This window comes from Parus major, chromosome 5 (genome assembly GCF_001522545.3).
Source record: "Parus major isolate Abel chromosome 5, Parus_major1.1, whole genome shotgun sequence".
In the NCBI taxonomy this organism is placed as follows: Eukaryota; Metazoa; Chordata; class Aves; order Passeriformes; family Paridae; genus Parus; species Parus major.
Genome location: NC_031774.1, coordinates 45,674,477 through 45,694,497, shown reverse-complemented (window position 1 = coordinate 45,694,497; position 20,021 = coordinate 45,674,477). Strand labels below are relative to the sequence as shown.

Here is a 20,021-nt window from a genome sequence, read left to right as displayed (position 1 = left end):
GCACTTTCACAATTATTTTTCACCACACCAAGATATAAATCAAGCCAAGAGTAAACTCTTGGTATCTTGATGTTTGTAGCACATCCTTTAAAATTTCTAGGCAAGGGAATTTTAATGTGGGCTGCAATTAAACAGTTCAAGAATAAACTCTTGACTGTCTACTGAATCTCAGTAATTTTTAATTAAAATTCTAATTTAATTTCTAATTAAAAAAACTAAAATAAACAGAACTGCTACAATTTCTTCACTTGAAAACAGCTTTTATTTAAAAGGCTGTTGACTGCTACTATGAAATAGCTTCTGAAGACATTAACATTTTTGCAATGAGAACCACTGAAGAATGGTCCCATTCATTTATTTAGCAAAAATTAATTTTCTTAACAGTAGAAGTTAATACCAAGGCCATTTAAACTTTCCTGCATGGAAATATCAACTGTTCAAATAATGGGGGGAAATTTGGAGTACAACTGGTCTGGGGTGTATAAATAGCAATTAACAATAGCAATTAACAATCCCTAAATTCTGTACCAATACTCTCTTGAAGAGTTATTACTGTCTGATATCAGGCAGGCGAGTAGGAGGCTGCACAGAAGCACTCACTTTCTTAAATACTGCAGTAGTCTGTCATCAAAGAGGCAAAAATTTAGTTGAAATCAATGAGCTGCCTTCAAAGGCTGTAGAAAATGAGACAAATCTTACTCTTGGCCAAAGCTAACAAAGAAATCCAAAGAGAATTCTATTCCTGATGGAAAAATGCAAAGCAAAGGCTGAGGTAAGCATGTATTTGCATACTGAATTTGTCCACGAACTGCTCTCTTGGGAGTTGTCAGCACAAAAATTCATTTTATAACTAGCAAAAGTTACTAAATATAGAAAGAGATTTTTGCTAAATACAGAAAAATATTTTTGCTAAATAAACATACTACATTTACCACTGAATAAAACACTTATTTTGGTTTCCCTTCAATTTCGTTCCCTGCCATCCATGAGAAATCCACAGGCACTTTCTGCTTTGCAAAAGCAAAAGTTCTTAAAATTATGAGTTCTTAAAATTATGAGTTTAGTCAGGGCATTCAACTGACAACACTGAGTTTTACATACTAGTTATAGTTGATAGGCTGAATCTTCAGGCAAGTACTTGATAAACTCAGGAAGCTTTGTCAAAACACTTTGAGAACTATATTGCTCCTCCTGGTAACTGTCCTTACTTTTTGTATACATGAAAGCCATATCTCCTGATTCACTTGCATTATGGAGCCATCACTACAAACGTATTCACAAGCAATGGTAGTGGAGCTGGGTGTGCTGACCAACCCAGGCATCAATTCATCACACCCATCTCCCAGTTCAGAGAAGTTTAGAAAGAGTTTTTAATTTCTATGGTGAATGACAATGAGGACAGTAAGAAAGGACTGCATAACAACAACGTAAGACAATTTTTTACAATGGTTCTTTTTCTATAATGAAACTGTTTGTTCATGAACTTGTTTTTTTATGTCAATAATATTTCTAAAAATGTTAGAACTAATACATTTAAAACTACTGCAGCAATAAATTCACTTAAAAATTCAGCTGGGGAAAACTGCAAATTATTAACATTATAAAATGTCTTCCATTAGTATTTTTCAACTTAGGAACTGATAGAAAATAAACCCACAATTTCAAGACTCACTACAGTTTTATAAAATGACCTTTAACATTTTTTATAGTAGTTCTACTACTGTACACACAGCTTTGTTGATCAGCTATTTGCCATGGTATTTTTGTTTACATTATTTTTTAAAGTTGATCAGATCAATTACAGACTTCTCTGCTTCTGTAAAAGTCCAGCTATGGGAGGCAAGACAGAAATCAATCTTCCAGAATGCATTCAAGTTATCTGAGTATAAAACTAATTTTTCCCTCCCCCTTATAATTCCCAGTCTTGCTCACCCAGTAATCTTCATCTTCTGCAACAGATGAAGCAGAAAACCACTCCTGTAACTATGTATCTCTAACTCTTCCCCAAAGCATATCTGATGTGCTAAGTAAAGCAAGGTCTCTGTGAAGAGCATAGCAGGTCATCTTACAAATGTGATAATAACATGCAAGAACACCCAGATTTGGTTAGAGATTTTTCAAATATTTTCTGCATCCATCATTTCTCAATGACAGCTGGAAGCTGAGGGATGCACTGCAAACACTGAAAACAAAGTCCATGTACATTACTCAGGTAGGATGGTGTATTTTGTCTGCTATATCTTTACAATTTAAAAAACAGAGTCAGATGCTTACAATATGATTTCAAAAACACCCAAGAACATAACATTTTCTTCTGTTTTACTTTGGTGCTTTAGATATTTCTTCAATACTTTACAAACAAAAAACCCACACAGTTATGAATCTAAAATGGAATCACTTGGCACAGAGAGATGTTAGGTTTACTTACCTTCCGCCATTCCAGAAGTATTACTAATACTGAGTCTGTTGCATCGGATTATTCTTCTTAGCACATGAGGAAGAAGAGATTTCAAGCCTCCTGTCAAAAGCATCTCTTCATCCTTAAGAGAAAGATAATTGTAAATTTAAATACAAAGCACNTTTTAAATTCTGATTTTCTGGAGAAGTTAGCTTACATTTCCTCATCATGTTCCACCACAGTTAATATCACTGGGAAATTCTATATTTTAACTCAAAAGAGAGATCAAATTCAAAGGTTTATTTCACTGACATTCTATGACTATATGCAAACTGAATTTTTCAACAAATTAGCTGGAGACATGCACTTTAACATTTGGGATAAAACGCAAAATTTTTCTGCCCTGTAATGTAAGAAAGATTTCTTTCCTCCCTGATGAATATTAATTTTCTAGAGTTTTCAGTTTTCCAAAATTAATTGTAACTTTAAAATTCCAAAAGCACAAATGGATTAACCTAGCAGGGTATAATCTATAATATTACTTCTCTGATCAAAATACTTTTAGACAATTAGCAAGGCAATATTGTGGTAAAGGGAGAACTATATTCAGAAAAAGTCACTGTAATATATTTCACCTGTATTATGGTTTTCAAATATTAATTATGCTGAAGTGAATACTCCTGTGGCTATTCTTCCTCTGAGAAAGCACACATAGAGATGTTTAAGTCACTTGTCGTACAAAATGGAGCAGGTACAGAAATAAGTTTCCTAATTACAATCAATATCTATCTCTTTTTACTTCTTTTGAAGATTTAAAATGTAATTTTTCTACAATCTAGACAAAGTTCACACAAAGCTTTCCTCTCGGCCTCAACTACTAATAACTAAAAAGAATTTATTACATCACTATTAGGAAAAAGCAAGAGTGATTAAAATAATAACTTGGCTGTATATGATTTTAACCTTGGTCACTTTTAGGTAAAGAAACTGAACTATCCTCCAGTTAATTAAATTACCAACCTCCAAGTTTTTCTTTAATTCAGAGCAAGCCATTCTTGTTGTCATTCAAAAGAAGTAACAAATATGAGAGAAGCTGTGCTGCTCTTTATAAAAGATGCTGCTAAATTAATATATAATGAGATGTTACACCCTTCTAGCAAAAGTTAACTTTTCTGTTAAGGGCCCACGGTTTTTATTCTGTAACTATGATAGTACAAAGTTTCACTCTCACTGGAGAGCCGAGTAGAATAGTGTGAAAATCTGTATCTCTGAGCAATCATTCTGTAACTAACTTGAAGAGCAGCGATACGTTTTGACTGAAAGGATATTTTCTCCTAGTCTGTCCAAAATGTTTCCCAGTTTGCAGAGCTCTGAAAGGTTAAGTTGGGTGCACTGAAATTTAGAGCAAATTTTGCATCTATTCTTAATTCTGAAATCTTTATATAGCATTTTCAGCCAAAAGAAAAGTCTTTTTTCTGAACTCCGACTTACTACTTTCTAGCTCTTCTTTACTGCTTTTGTATTACCCCTCTGTATGCTGTACAAAAATAGTCTTCATTACAAAATCATGAACAATTCCAAACACACACTTTAAAGATAATCAGAAGCTGGATACAGAGATGTTGCTGAGCACTAATTCAGGCCTGTAAGTACCAATTTAAGATACACTATTCAGAATGTAAAGAGAATTTCTAACATCAGTCTGGAATGATTAATTCAAGAGATTTCAAACTCTTAAATACAATGATCCTAATAAAAAATTCCAGATACATTCCAGATGTGCTCATTAGATTCTTTCAGATATTTTTTCTTTATTTCTGAGGATCTTTAAAACCATCTGAATCATCTGTAAGATTGATGGCCTGTTACTGATGATCTACTACTTTACTTGGACTTGAAAGACAGTCAGAAGTTTAGAAAACTAGTCTGGAACAAAAGCTGTCTTTAGCTATGTATTTTGTCACAAATGCCCTGTTCAGATGTTGGAAAAGCCTGGTTGTCCTCTAGTAAAGTGTGTGCCCAGCAGCAGAAATGAAAGCACCTATGAGATTTTGTCAGCAAATGCTTAGGTCTCTAAAAGTTTTTGGTTCATATGACAGCAAGTGGATAACAAGATACAGGACTATGAATATCAGTAATGCTGAAGTGTCAGCTGTAGCTACCATACAGAAGCACTTGGGCCTGCCACTCCTACTTTTGAATAAATGTATACTATTGGTGATGACTGGTGAGAAAGTGAATAATTTAAACATTAACTTTGTATAAGTAGAGTGAGACAAGACTCACCTTCCTGTGGTGATTTTATATAGTAACAGGAAAAATTCAATTTGATTGACATTCTGCGTTTTAACTTTAGATCACTATATTTGCTGTACAATGTCTGTAATAGATTGTGCTGTTATTTTGTTTATTAATTACTAACTTAGGATGGACAATAAAACCAGTGAGATGCTCACAGTAAAACCCAGCTTTTGCTATATGACCTGTCCAAAAATAGTTGGAAATGTAGTGTACTTTTTCTCTAAGCTAGGAGGCATAGTCAGGTTTAGATTCCCCAACCATCTTCAGAACTTCCTGAAAAATCCTTGGAGCTATCATGACCATGGCATGTTTGGAATGACTGGGGAGAAGCGTGGATGTAATTAGGATCTTAAAGCATCTTTTTCATTTTTTCCCATCAGGATGCCTAATGAAGTGTACAAACTAACTTCAAAGGGTCCTCGAGCAGCACTCTAAGTAAACAGTTTGAGACAATGGTTAATCAGTTAGCAGGATCTGTGCCTTGGCAGAGGTTTCTTAATTCCTTTACTTTGTTCTGAGAGTTTCAGATAATGATAGTATGGGTTGCCTCACCAGGGTATGTTGGATCATGACACAAGTAAAGACAACATGCAGGGTGTTAAGAAGGCCTCAAGAGAAGAGGCTGACAGAGCTTATAAGATGGCTGCTGTGCCTGAGGGCAGCCTATGTGGTGTCTCCCAAAAGAGCTCCTAGGATCTGGCTTTCCAGTGTACTGTCTTTAATGGAATGAACATCTAAAGCAGGCCAGATAGAATCCTGTGTAAACAGCATTTGAAAATCAGGCCATTGACTGGCTGCTTAATGATAAATTTCATACTTAAAGCACCCAGTCTGAGAAAAGACCTTGTTCTAAGTCATGCTGCTCACATCAGATTCCCTGACTTTCAACACCAACAACCAATATAGTAAATCTTCATAGCACTGAGGAATCAAATTTGTTTTTGATGAACATTTTCTTAAACATCTGCTTCCACATTAGAAGCACAATAAATACTTTTCTTTTTAGAGTTTTCATGAAGGTTCAATGTATTTGGTGTGTATCTTGAGTTTTACATACTGAACTTAAATGGATCACTATTAAAATACATCACTGTCTGAGACATTAAGATGACACTTACCCACTATTGATTTGTGGCCACTACCACATCATGAGCTGCACTTCCAGATCTTGACAAGGATGATGAAACTTCAAAGCTGAAAAGAGATGAAAATGATGTAGGGAGCTGTGTTATCAGGCAGCAATGACAGTTTAGCTTATGCCAGATTAGTAGTTCAGAATAATGAATCAATCTGTCAGAAACATTACTGTATTGAAATGATATTATATTATAAAGATACATATAAATATTCAAGAAAAAATAATATTTTCAAATGAACCTCTCTTTGCATCAAAGTGGCAGTCAGGAAATACAGTTTGGTAAAAGTACAGTACAGTTTTGGGAAAATTCTAAATGGATCTTGGGTCTGGCTTTAATAAGTAACATGAATTTGTTAGTTGTCATCTTCATTCAGTAAATACTTGAGCAGCACCACTTCAGTGGAATTAAGCAGATACACACTATCTGATTAATTTGGCCCAGATGATTTTCAAAATATCTCATTACCAAGACAATAACAATTTTCAAGAAAGCCAGATTTCCAGGGTGAATTTTTTTATTAGAAATTGTGATCCCCAGTTGCCATATGAAGATCTAAGTCATTAACAATTTCTACCTGCTGTTCTCAGAGCACTAGTTGAACACAAGTGACTGAGTGCAATGCTGTGCTGATCCTTGCTGAGGTGACTGGAACGAGACTGCTTCTAAGCCTCATTTTTGTAACTGATTGTAAAGAATATGCTCTACTTCCCCCAGACTCCACAACTCAGGCAAGGAAAAAAGCATGTTGAGAGGAAGACACGAAACAAGAAGAATGCAGTTCCAGACAAGATTTAATAGATTGCCCTGCATTTCAGATGACTTGCACAATGGACAGAGTAGCCTCTTTGCATCTTCTAGGCTATTCCTTATTTTCTTCCTCTTTGTCTACAGTGTGCCTTTCTCTGCATCTTTTCTTCCCTGAGTTCAGACCCCTATGTCTGTAACTTCAAGCTGGGGTGACTTAACTTGCTGAGTTGGTAGCACTTACTCCCTTGGTTTGTCTGACTGCATCCTCTGGCAGTACAGGAATTTGGATGCCTTCTCACCTCTCACTAGCTCTTTTTAATTTATATGCTTGATGTATCTCTCAGTTATACCTTAACCTCTCAATTTTTAATCTTAAATGAGCTTTTTCTGTTCCTAGTGTGAGACAAGCTAGTCTAACATCAGAAATCATAATACACAATAACTTCAAAAATGTTTTCCCACACTTGTAAGATTTAGACCTCTCTGACCCCACCTATACTCATAGGTGAATATATATCTATATTTATATATCCCTTTTAATACTACAGACAGGCTTGGCTTAAGCATAGTTTTTCTAATTATTTCCTTCTTAATTTCTGACAGTGAAATCAGCCTTAAAAAGTTTTATATCTTACAAGTGTTTTGTACAATCTGCAGAACATAAGCTCTTTATGGAAAAAGAAGGAAAAGCAGTAAGTGGAACATTTTATATTACCTTAGAGCTTTCAAAATGAAAAAGTGAATCTGTAAATTTCACAGATATTTAAATACGAACATAGATTCTTTACAGGCCCACATTGTAAATTATTCATTACCCAAGAAAATGGAAAAATGTCATTTAAGTGTCAGAGAGATTACACTTTGAGATGCAGTGGGTGGGTCCATACTGCTGTGCTAAACCACACCAGATAAAAACGAATCAAGAAATTATGTAATAACACAAAGGATTAAAACATTCTTCAGAAGTGTCAGTGTGACTACTGTGCCTTCACACATATCAAGTGAATTAATGAAATAGAAGTAAAAAAAATAGCACTTCTGTGGTTTCAAAAATGAAACACATGAGAATACACAGCCTGTAAAAAGTATGGGTGGTAAGGGTAATAAACAGGTTTGAACACTGCAAAGTAGTTAACACCAATTTCTGGTGCTACGAATTACAGGTCTGTTTTCTCCAGTGGCACTGATAGACCAATAAGAATATGGTTTAATGCAGTGTAATCTAGAGACTTGCTTGCAAGGAGCCCAAAGACTCTTACGAAATACAATTTTGCATTGCTTATATCACTTTTGTCCTATTTTCAGTTTAAAGTTTGATAATAAGAATGGGTGGTGCCATGTACGGGATCATGGGCCAAAAAAGTGCAAGGGTCACTACTTGAAACTGCTGGGCAGGGTTTTTTAGATATTGTCATGCAGATATCTTACCCAAAGCTACTGCTGCACAAACAGGAACAGCAGGGTAACCTGAAACATGAGCCAGCCCATGGGCTGCCTTTACCAATACATAATGGAAAGTAATCTAAACTAATTATAATCTAACAACCTCTTTGTGTACTATGCCTTGCCCTAGTATGAACGTGGTTACAGAGGTTGTTAACGTAAACACACTTTAAATGACCTGTTGTTTAATCATCAAGCTGATTTGAAATTCTGCCAGCAGACTTCTGTGAAAAGCACAAGCTCCTCTGAAAATTTAGTCCATTTGATTTTCCAACAGGGTCTCTCAGTTACACTTGTGATCTTTTTTTGAAGAATCAATTAATGATCCTTTTCTTCCCATCTTCCCATATGAATCATTTCAAAGCACAGAAGATCTTTGTATATCATTCCAAAAGGGGAGTGTGTTGTGTATTTTCAGACAGTAGTTCATCCAGCAAATTATTATTTAACTTTACATTTGAAATATAGGGTATTTGTGTTTGAAGCTTGTGCACCTTTAGATGAGGGCTGCAAATAGAAATTTAAATTAGCTTCCATTAGTGTTCTGTCTGCTGCTTAAAGCAGTCAGCCTATACTTGAGATCCTACAGATTATGTCAGGATGAGAAATTCATGATAGAATCAATGTGTCTTTGATGCAATCTTGTTTATTTGCAAAAATGTACACAACATCTAGTTTCTCTCAGTATATTAAGAACAAATAACAGAAAGCAATTACCAGATTCAAAGCAGCCATTTCAGACAGCACTGTGTGCTGCTGCAACCACTGCTTTGGTATTACTTTACACTCAGCTTCTGCTCTGGGACAAAATAAATTGTTTCTGGTGGAGAAATATGGGCAGAGACTAGAGAACAGTTCACATCAGGCCCTGCCCTTGCAAGGGCACAACCTATGCAAGATCCCAGTTGTTCGGGCCTTTTTATCCAGCACAGGATGAGCCCTCATGATTTCACAAACCCTTCCAACCCCTTGGGTCATATCCCAATACCCGCATTCCTGCCTCATGACCTTACAAATACATGTGACCAATAAGTTTTAGAACAGCCACCTCATTTACATGCACCTTTGGCAAGACACAGTATACATCTATACATTGACTAAGAAATTAATCAAGATTTAAAACTGCTACATTCATGCGTTGGACTTTGCTGACATACATACTCACCAATAGCAAGAAGAGACTGCAAATGATCCACCAGAGGTTGTTTTCATATAAGATGACAAGAGATGCTTATTCAAGAAATTGAAAAAAACCATGAGGGCATGAGGATGGTATTTAGATATTGTTTCCCAATCTACGCCGAGCTACAGATCTTTGAAACTGCTCCACTAATCTTTGTGCTGGGTCTCAGCTTTTTCTTGCACCAAGACAGCTCAAGAACACAGGGGGACTTTGCTTAAGGCCACCAGTGTCAGCCTCTCCCATGCCCCTGTGGCAGCACTGGCCGGCTAACACTGCACACAGCAGCCAAGGTGATGGGCATTGGCTAGACAAAAACTCCTAAAGTGAGGGAAATTTTTCTTTCCGGTCCTATTTAGAAGGAAAGAAAGTGGAAGTCCATAGGACAAAGTACAGTGACTTGTACTGCTCCGTTGGCAAGGCAGCAGCCAGAGGTGCTTGTTTTGATAAAAACATATGTCACCACCTAGGTTACACCCAGTCACATCATGCATGGTCACAGGGCTGACAGGGTGCTCATTCCTACCAAGGAATTCCATCTGAAGGTAAGCTGGTAAGTGATGTTCTGCTACCTACACATCATAAAAATAGAACCCAATAAAGGTGCCATGCTCCTGCTATCAAGTCTGTCAGGATACCTCCAGGATTACACCATTCCTTTTGTGCTCACATGTCTGCCAGCAGGTACTGTCACTGCACCCACCACTGCTCACCAAGCAATTCTCCTCAGCAATGGTCACTAAAGAAATTATTCCAGCCCATGTGTTTACACAAAGTGTCCTTGAGATGCAGGTGTCTCACTAGGCTGTGTGTGGGGAACCTCCAGTGAATTGTACCTGTCCAAACTACCAAAAGGAAACATCTCTGCCTCCACACATACCTGTGATGAAGAGATATTAACTTTCATTGTTCCACTGCTTCCTTCAACTCCTAGACCAAGAAGTACTGGGAACAGCTCAAAAGGCCAGAACATCATTTTCCTGATGAACCTCCAGGCTTAAGTAGTACTATATGGATAACCAGATGAATCTGTGGCAGAATCTCCAAGAATACCTCACTGCAAATTTCAGGAGTAAGTATAGGTAAATTGCTGTTAGTGACTGCACTGTGTGATAGCAAATGGTCTGCATTTGGACTGCTATTTTGTCCTGGAGCATCTACACTGCCCCTGTAATAAGTGTTCATTTGCATCAAGGATATCTGGACAACTTTGTTCTACACCATCCATTCTAACTTGAAAGTTCCAAGTTATGGACAAATCATGGCTGCATTACTATGCTTTCATTAATGCAAACTCGACAACTGTGATATTATGTCATGACTATAGTTGTCATGATGATCTGGAAACTGCCCTCAATTGTCTATTTGGTGTAGCCAGGCACCTGCAGACACATTTGTCCTCTATCTCAGGGAGTGTTTGATCAACACTTAGTAGATAAGGATGATGAGAAGGAAGAGCAACAAGTGGTGCTTTATGTAATTAGACATATACACTAAAGCTGACAATACCTCAGTCCTTTTGGAGAAGAGAGTGCTGCTTGTCCCTAGTGAAGATGCCCAAGCTCTAAAAACCACAGATGTTATATACTGATTTGGTAGACTGCATCACAGGCCCCATAAATAATCAACAATAATTGTCACCATCCCTGAACTTCTGAACAAGAACTTGTAGAATGAATGAGTTATAATCCTGAACAGTCAAAGCCTCTTGTGGTGGGCCTGAATGAAGACCTCTATATAATTCCAAACTCTTCCTCCCCTGCCTATACAAAGTACAAAACTTAACAGCATGTGAACCTTTGAGGATCTCAGCTGTGCAGTAAAGAGAGTGATGGAAGACCTGAATGATGTGGCAGTTCAACCAAGCTGCACAGACCTGATTGTCCAGTCATTCAGAGGAATCAGGAATTAACTAATTTTATAGGCAAGTGGTAATCATGCTGACCATGAGAAGAGACCTTCTGCAGGCGGTATGTTGGTGTTGCAGAGTGCCAACAGTTGCCCTCACCATTTCTGAACTCAAAACAGTCATTCAAGACCAGTAAATGATGAAATTGCACTGGGCAACTGTCCTCATCCAGTACACCAACCCTTGGAAAAGCAGAAAATATTACACCAAAGCCAGAAGCTGCCATAGCGCCTACTGCATAGAAGAAAGGTGGGCTTGAACTGAAGCATTTTGTTCTGAAAAGAAAATTCCTACTTACCTTATTTTTAGGGGTCTGAAATGATACAGGCCCTTATTGAGTTTCCTGGGCAGTCTGATCCCACAGCATGTGGGTGTTTCTGATGCACTCAGTCATGGCACCCTTGGGGCATCACCACTGGTGGCAGCAGCACCAGGGCAGTGCAGCAAAGGGAGCAGCCAGGAGCTCTGCTCTGCTGTTGGTCCCAGCACAGGCCACATGAAGAACTTCACATCTAAGCTCCTGGTGACAGATTAGATCAGGTATTGGTTGACTAAACGCTCTCACTCTGTAGCTATTCAGTGCCTTACACAATTATCTACAATACACCACTGTGCCCAGTGCAGTTACAGTAGGCAGACTGAACTTCTCAAACCACTGTGCTCTGCAAAGAGCTCAAGATGCTGAAAAATGCAGTTACCTTTCTAGCTCAGAGTTAATCCTGAACTTTTACTGCTTTTCCCTATGTTCCATGAATAGAGTAAGATCTGTACACATATCACCCTCAAACCTTTTATCACCATTTCTTAAAAAAAGCAGTTTGGTGTTAAAAGAGATGACTCATAATGCTGCAGCATCAGTTGGCTGGCTTGAAAGGGATGCTCATGTCATAATTCTGATTTTCATTACCAAAGAATATGAAGGTAAGGGCTGAAAATGTTTTACACTTGTATCACCTCATTTTATATTTTAGAGATATAAATAAGCTATAGTGATTGGTATCTTGGTGTGCTCTAATTCCAAAATTGAGCCTATATTTTGTAGAGAAGAAACACAAAACAAAAGTTCAAGCTTTTACTATTTTTTTTTAGAGTTTTGTTCCCAGATATGGTAGATGTAAATATGCCTAAAACCTTACCACAGAGCTTACAGTTTAAGGACTTAAACCTCTAGTACTTCTATGAATATAAGCAAAAGAGATAAGCAGATAATTAGTCTCATTGAGCTCAAGGACAGATGAAGTACTTAAACATTTGCTGTACTGTACTTCAGCTGCACACGTTTGCATACAAACCATATCCTATATGCAGAGCTATGTAAAAAAAGATGTGACAGAAAAGTTAGCATAAAGACAGAAAAATATATTAAGCAGTACACTTGCTTTTTATAAACACATATATGAAACAAGCTAACAACCTTGATATAAGCTACAACTAGTACTAATGAACCATACAGTTCAGAAATAAGGTTTAGCTCTGGTTTTGTCTGCTTAGCAACCATTTATCCTTTTTTTCTGATTTCTGTATACATGCCAGATAGGAAATTGTAATAATGTACCTTAAAATTCCATATCCCTCATTTGGAATTTGATAGGACAAAGGGTTATATCTTCAAACTGAGAGAGGGTAGGGTTAGGTTAGATATTGAGAAGAAATTCTTTCCTGAGAAGGTAGTGAAGCACTGATCCAGGCTGCCCATCTCTGGAAGTGCTTAAGGCCTTTTCGAGGGGGCTTTGAGAAACATGGTCTAATGGAAGGTGTCCCTGCCCATGGCAGAGGGACTGGAACTAGATGATTTTCCAGGTCCCTTCCAACCCAAACCATTCTCTGATATTCCTATTTAGTAGGCACTTTAAAAGAGTAACCATTTTTGTTCTTGGACTTTTTTTTTTCACATATTATTTATCCTAACTGTGGGGCATGTGCTAAGTTTTGGTTTATTTTGTTTTCAAATGAGAAAAGACTCTTGGCTTGTTTGAGCATTAGTTTTTGATCTGGATCAATTTTCCTCTTCTCTGAAAGGGATTTTCAATTTACATTACATCATAGATACTGAATAGTTTCATGGTACAATTAAGATATACATAAAGTGCAAATAATTCAAAATATTATTAAAACAGTGTTCTTCAGAATATAAAATTAAAGGTACATCTAGCCCAGTATCCTGACTTGTGATCAATAATGCATACCTTAAGGAAGAGCTCAAAAGCAGAGGAAACATTCACAAAACCTAGCTGGTTTATCCTTCCAGCATTTCATGACCTCTGGTTCAGAAACTTTGGAGCTAAGGGACATTTCTTTGTTTATAGAAGGTATGTAAAAACTGATATCCAAGTGGACTTTATCTCATATAACTGCAGTAATGTACTGGTTTTGCATTGGTTAACTTTTAGTGAAGAGGGAAGAGCAGTATATTATATGGATTTCACCAGCTAACTCCTAAATTACTTTACTTGGAAAACTGTCTAGATGCAACTGCTAAGAATTTTGCATGGACTTTTTCACTAGGATTTCACTTTCAAAGCCAAAATATTTAGAAGTAACAAAACTGTCTTTGTATTAGAATGCAATCTACAAACACAGGCATTCCTTTAATTCTAATTCCATAAATACATTTCCTCTTGAGACAAGCATCTTACATGAGTGTTCCAGCAATTTTCAGCAGTATCTCCTCCCAAAGAAGGGTCAGACTACACAGTATATTCAGTGACAAAAGACAAGACAAATTAAAAGCAGCTTGCATTAATGTAGTCCAATTAAAGGTACAATTAAAATAAAGCATTCACATTTGAAAAACAACTCCGAAAAGCTGTGGGGTTTGTCTCCAAAAGATTAGTCAAATGTGTGGGATTTTGATTGTGGGGGAAAGGGAGCAATGAGTTTGGTTCAAACCTAGGCCTATTTAGGTAGCTTCTCTTTTAATATAATTAGTACAAAGACACATTTTTGGGACCAACTAGAATTTTGAAGACGGAGCATATATAGGAACAGCATTTCTGGACAGAAAAAAATAAATCTACAGAATGGATAATTGTTCAGATACTTGGAAATATAGCCAAACAAAAATCATATAGAACAAGGTGTATTTTATGATATATTGCTGTAATGTAACTCCCATTTATTATTTTCAATAATATGCAAAGATAGAAGAACATTATTATTTGAATACAGGACTAAGGTGTTTCTCATTACAGATTGAAGAGAGGATTTTAATCATTTAAAAGGAAGATGAACAGGCATCAGTTACTAGCAACTGCTGTGATTTCCAGTCAGACTGATGGAGCAGTAGGAGACTGCTATTAAAAAAATAGTTACTACTAGTAAAACATTTGAAGAGATGATAGTACCTAATGACTTTCAAACTCCATTCTCTACTGACAGATTTCCCTAATGAAAATTTCTTTTCTATTCCCATAATACTGTCTTTATTAACAGAGTTTGACATAGAAAGCTTGCTATACAAGGCTGATTTTGAATCTATTAAGCACTTCAAACTGCAGATATATGACATATACAATCATTATGTCCATGGGAAAATTGTCAAAAGTAATGCAAGCTCACCAGAGCATTAAAATATAAGACTGGAAAGAAGTGAGAATTTTTGGTAGACATCAAAGATATAGTTTACCAGAAGGCATATAAAAGAATATGAAACCATATATAAAAACAAGCAAATCTGTGTCCTTTGCACCAAACAATAAATATGCTTCCCCTCGCCTCCCCCCATTTAGTGGAAAGTTTAAAAAGCAAGCATTCTGAGTAAAATCCAGCTTCAGTTTGGCTAAAATATTACATAATATTTTCCACTCCTTTTGAAGAAGGAAAATATTGTGATCTGTACTTGGTTTCAAAATCTACACAAATATATATATATATATATATAAATAATATGGATGCATTCATTTCATGGTTGACCACATAAAGCAAACTGTTCCCAATTAAACAGTTATTTCAAGACTAGATAAAATTAACAAAAGAGAAGTCTAAAATGTGTAACTTATTGTTGATAGAATGATCAGTAGGTGACTTTTCCATGGTTACTAAGTGTACAAAAGAAAATATGTGAAATAAAGTGCAGTAAGTGGGCATTGTTTAGAATATAAACCACGTATATTAAAAATAGCTAAGAATATTAAGAGAAATACATCTAACTTCAGTGACCTTGGGTCCATGAGCTCTGCAGAAGTTAAGCATCTTAAATGTCTTCCTTAAAAATAAAGAGGAATAGAGAGGATACCACACTTACAGATGGCTATTTTTTTTTACCTGATAGACACATACTTCTGATGGACAACCAATTTCTGACCTGTATAGTATTTATCAGCTTCATTGAAAACGTCAAAGTTTTCCCAGTTTACAGTTGTCTTCTAAGGGCTTTCATCAGAGCACATTAATAAGAAACTTTGTGGGTCCGCTTTTTGTTCTGAGTCTGCATCTTGCTCAGCATGAAGTCTGTATCTTGTCCAGCTAAAGCAAGGGCTCTTCAGTATTACTGCATTGTGATGTTATTTCTTATCTGCACTGAACACTTGTCCTCCTGGTAAAGTTATGTGTTTTCAATTAGAGATTGAAACTTTTGCTGAAAATAGCTTCGATACTACCTATAAAATAACACTTAGAATTAATTCATTAGGTCTTTTCGTAATAATGCAGAATACACTCATGGCTTCTTTCAAAGAACTTATGAATATTGGGGATAGTTTGACAGCTGGAATATTTATTGCATAAATATGTTGAGTTAATAGGTAGATGTAAGACAAGCAAATATTCAAGAAAGACAAGAGGTAAGTTTCTCCAAAGTACATAGATGAGGATTAGCAATGAACATTCTAGAAACAAGGGACGGTATGATTATTATAAATCATAAATAATAAATTTATAATTTTATTTAATATAAATTATAAATAAAATGGACAGGTGGATTTTCTTTAAATGTTTGGGTTTTATGGTTATTATAGAAAAGGCTCTGGTTTAATAAGAGTATATGACTTCTACATTAGTCACATTAAAGAATCCCAACAGGAATAAAGTTTACAAAACCAAACAGAACAATCATATCAATAAGGCCAAACCAGATTAAATTGTAGCCCAAATCTTCAGTTCCCTAAGAGGATGCACTGTGAAGCTTCAACATAGAGGGGTAAAAGCAATAATAGGAAGAGACAAGTGATGATGTGAGAGACGTTTAACATCACCTTCAGCTGAGACAACAACATTCTTAACTCTGTAATTGAAGGCAAATGGATGTCGCTGCTACTGTAGCAGAGGCAGGGAGTGGAGGGAAGGCTGCTCTCCTGGGGTGTGTGGGTGGTGTGAAGGCATTTACTTCTGCAGACAAAGAGAGGCCCTGGAAAGATTAGGAAACTGTTGTCTTAGAGGAGGCATGAGTACTTTTACATGGCATATCCAAAGCCAGAAAGGGTACATAAAAGGCTACAGAAAACATGAGTATGGTCTGCCTTGAGACACAAGATTAAATAAGGGATTAACACTCGCTGTTTGTCAAAGCTGTGAGACTCTGATGATTTCCTCAGAAATCCTCTCTATCTCCTCCTTATATATTCATCAAAGGATAGTGTTCAGGGACTGCAGTGGGTTCCTGTCCAAACTCAAATGATTTATAATTCTGTTGTTTTGGTACTTGTTATCCAAAAGTAATTGTTTTATCTTATGCATAAACCAAACCAGTACCTCCACTAATCACAATTTTCTAAAGAAAAATACCGTCACACAGTGGAACAGTTTAATCAATTTGTAATCTAAAGAAGCAGGAAAATAATGGCAAGCAACCTCACAACTCCCTACTGCCAAAACAAAATTATTGGGCAGGAAGATATTAAAAGGCCACACCACATTATAGATACATGTTTTTGTGCTGGTGTGAGAGACTGGAAGGACTGCTGGCTCAAAACCTTTTGTGTGTGTGTGCGTGTGTGTGTGTGGAACAGGCAGGTCAGGCCTTTCCCTGGAGAGGCAGTGCCCTGCCCCATACACCCCTGGGCCTGTGTCCCAGCCCCAAAGGCGCCACCAGTCCCTGACACACCGGAGGCAGCGCTCCACACCTGCCCCTGCAGCTCCCAACCCAGCTCCCGAGTGGCCAAATGACCGCAAGTCCCACCTTGGGAAGGGCCCAGGAAGGCCAAGGGATATTTAAGGCCAAACATGAGACAAGCACGTCTCCTCCTCTTGGAATTTCTATTAGTTGAACACTTTTGGAACCCAGGAATTGGTAGCTATATTTGTTCTTTTCAGTATCTTTTCTCTCTTTCTTCTGATTGCCTTTTGTTAGAATTCTGAGTAACTTAAAATTGAATGGGCTTTGAGTTTACTAAGTTGAATGGGTGAAGTTAATATTTGAGAAGTGGTTTATGTTGACTGAATGCTGCTCTAAACCTTTTGCCAAAGTTCTTTGATTTTCTAGAGTTGCCATAAAGTCTTCTTTGTTGATCTCTTGAGAATATCTTGTCAGTATTTCTCCCATTAATATAACTGAAAGTACATGAACAACCATAAGCCCTGTTAAAAATCCCATCACCCAAGTTGTTTGGGGCCTTACAGCTGGTTTTGGCTGGGGGTAGAGTTAATTTTCTCCAGAGTGGCTGGTATGGGGCTGTGTTTTGGACTTGGCTGAACACTAGAGATATGACAATAGAGATATTTCTGCTATTGCTGATCAGGGCTTGCACAGAGCTATTTTCACTCTTTCTACTGCCATGCTGGTAAGATTAGATGTGCATGGGAGGCTGGGGGGAGACAGCCAGGGACAAGTGACCCAAACTGACAGAAGGGATATTCCAGACCATACGGCATCATGTTCAGTATGTAAAGTGGGTGAAAGGAGGAGGAAGGGGGGACACATTTGGAATGACTGATTTCATCTTCCCAAGTTGCCATTACCTGTGATGAGGGTCTGCTCTTGTGGAGATAGCTGAACATTTGCCTGCCCATGGGAGGCAGTGAATTGATTCCTTATTTTGCTTTGCTTGTGTGTGTGGCCTCTGCTTTCTCTATTAAACTGTCTTTATCTCAATGCATAAGTTTTCCAGTTTTTACCTTTCCAATTCTCTCCCCAATCCTGCTGGTGGAGCAGTGATTGAACATGCGGTTGGGCTTGGCTGGGGTTAAATCAAGACAGTTACTCAGAGAACAAATTATTTAATCAAAGTCATACACTAACTTCTCTGCATATTACAAGTAATTCTAAGAATCTGTGGCATTTGCCTTGTCTGACTTCCAGCCTGAAGATGCATCACACTAGAACCGCAGGAAGGCAACACTGAGTTGAATGGGAAGCAAATAATTTACAACAGTTTCTGTAATCAATGTTGGGTCTGGAATAAAATCTGATTGAATAGGAATGTGTTCTTTTAAAAATGGAGAGAGATGTGTTACTAGTATAAGTCTTTATTAAAGCCCAAAATGCTCGGGGGTGAGGGGGTTGAAATACCTCAGAGTTAATGGAGTTATTTACAATGTCAGCAATCTGCATTGCTGTCATGTTCCACATCAATACATTAAGAAGCAGTCACAACAGAAAAGTAAGCTTGAATGTGACATGTTGTAAGAAGGAGGATGCCAAACCTTACTCTTAGCCAGGCTCAATAAATGACAGCCAAAGGAAAATTGCTTAATGGGGCACTTATTTGCATAGAAGTCTTAACACTTCAGAGAAAATGTAAATCCCAAGGAATTTACAAAAGAAGTGTAAAATGCCTTTTGACCAACTGGAGTTTGACATCCTCTTCAAAGACTGTCACAGCAAACACTTTGTATTAAAAAAGAAAAAAGATGTATTAAAACTGAGTGTTCTAACACTTAGATAATCTAGGTTTCCCCTAGAAGTCCTCTACTAAAGAAAAATGAAAGAAATGAGGTTGTGCATGGATTACTGAAAACTCAAAGAACTCCAAGCGCCTGATGCATAACCTCTACAGCAGATTATCTACAGTAAATATTTTACTGAATATTTTTAGGTGGTGAAGCTACTGCTTCATATTCTGGGTCTGCCTAAGAAACAGAGACAAATGCAACAAAATCATGGAGGAAATAAAAAGTAACAATTCTTCACATTCTTTTGTAACTAAATCATTGTGGGTCATCAGACGAAATTAGCAAATGGCAAAGAGAAAGCAAACAAATGGAGCCCTTTATTCAGGGACTGCATGTTAAATCACAGACTGTCATGACACTTCAGAGCTGTTCCTGACCAGCGTTGGAAGCAGCAATGCTGAGCTAGAGATACCCTAGTTTGCATCCTGTATCTAAATAAATCAGTATGGGATAAAAAATTTTAGAAAAACCATAATGAAATTACAGAATTGCTTCAATACCAGTTACCTGTTGGATCTAGACCAAATTTACACAATTTACAGTGCCAGTGTCAATTATGCAGGTAAAGTTAAAAATCCCCATCTTTTGGATGTATTGAAAATTTGTAATTCACCATCATAGTTTTTGCTACTTGATTTTTCACAGTAGTATTTTATATCCAGGCCATGTTCATGGAAACATATTTATCTACTGGTTTTCTAATACATTATAGCTTCTTTTTGTTCTTTAAAACTAAGGGTAATCTTTCTAATCTTTCATCAAAACATTTAACTAGTCCTTTTAAAGGGGTTTTTAGTTGTAATGCTGCTTATATTAAATCATATTTTATTATATTATAAAATATTATAATACTCTATATTAAGAGGTGTTTTCCAGTCACCTGATACAGTACTTGAAGCTAATGGGAGTTTTTGTAATTTTTTTCTGAAGAGCTCTACGTTCCTTTCAAACTCCAGGAGATACATCGAGTTTATCTTAATTTACCCATTTGTTTCCAGATTTTCTCTTCTGTTATTTCAATTCGTGGAGCCATCTTATCTTTGTAAATTTAAAACAATAGGTTCAAAATCAATAATC

The 20,021-nt window shown here is 36.9% G+C and overlaps 1 protein-coding gene across 4 annotated transcripts in view; it reads right to left on the bottom strand.

The window, feature by feature from the left end:
• Positions 1–20,021, bottom strand: part of DGLUCY (D-glutamate cyclase) — a 47,684-nt gene that overhangs the window by 22,552 nt on the left and 5,111 nt on the right. Inside the window, exons 1-3 of one of the 4 annotated variants that reach the window (XM_019006912.2) lie at positions 11,416–11,636; positions 5,818–5,893; positions 2,429–2,540 (exon numbers count right to left, since the gene is read on the bottom strand). In XM_019006912.2, the coding sequence (XP_018862457.1) occupies positions 2,429–2,531 (103 nt within the window). In that variant the 5' untranslated portion in view covers positions 2,532–2,540; positions 5,818–5,893; positions 11,416–11,636. Of the gene's footprint in view, positions 1–2,428; positions 2,541–3,418; positions 3,510–5,817; positions 5,894–9,193; positions 9,596–11,415; positions 11,637–20,021 lie in introns of those variants that run through there. The other 3 variants (XM_015630058.3, XM_015630060.3, XM_015630057.2) reach the window with 3 other exon arrangements.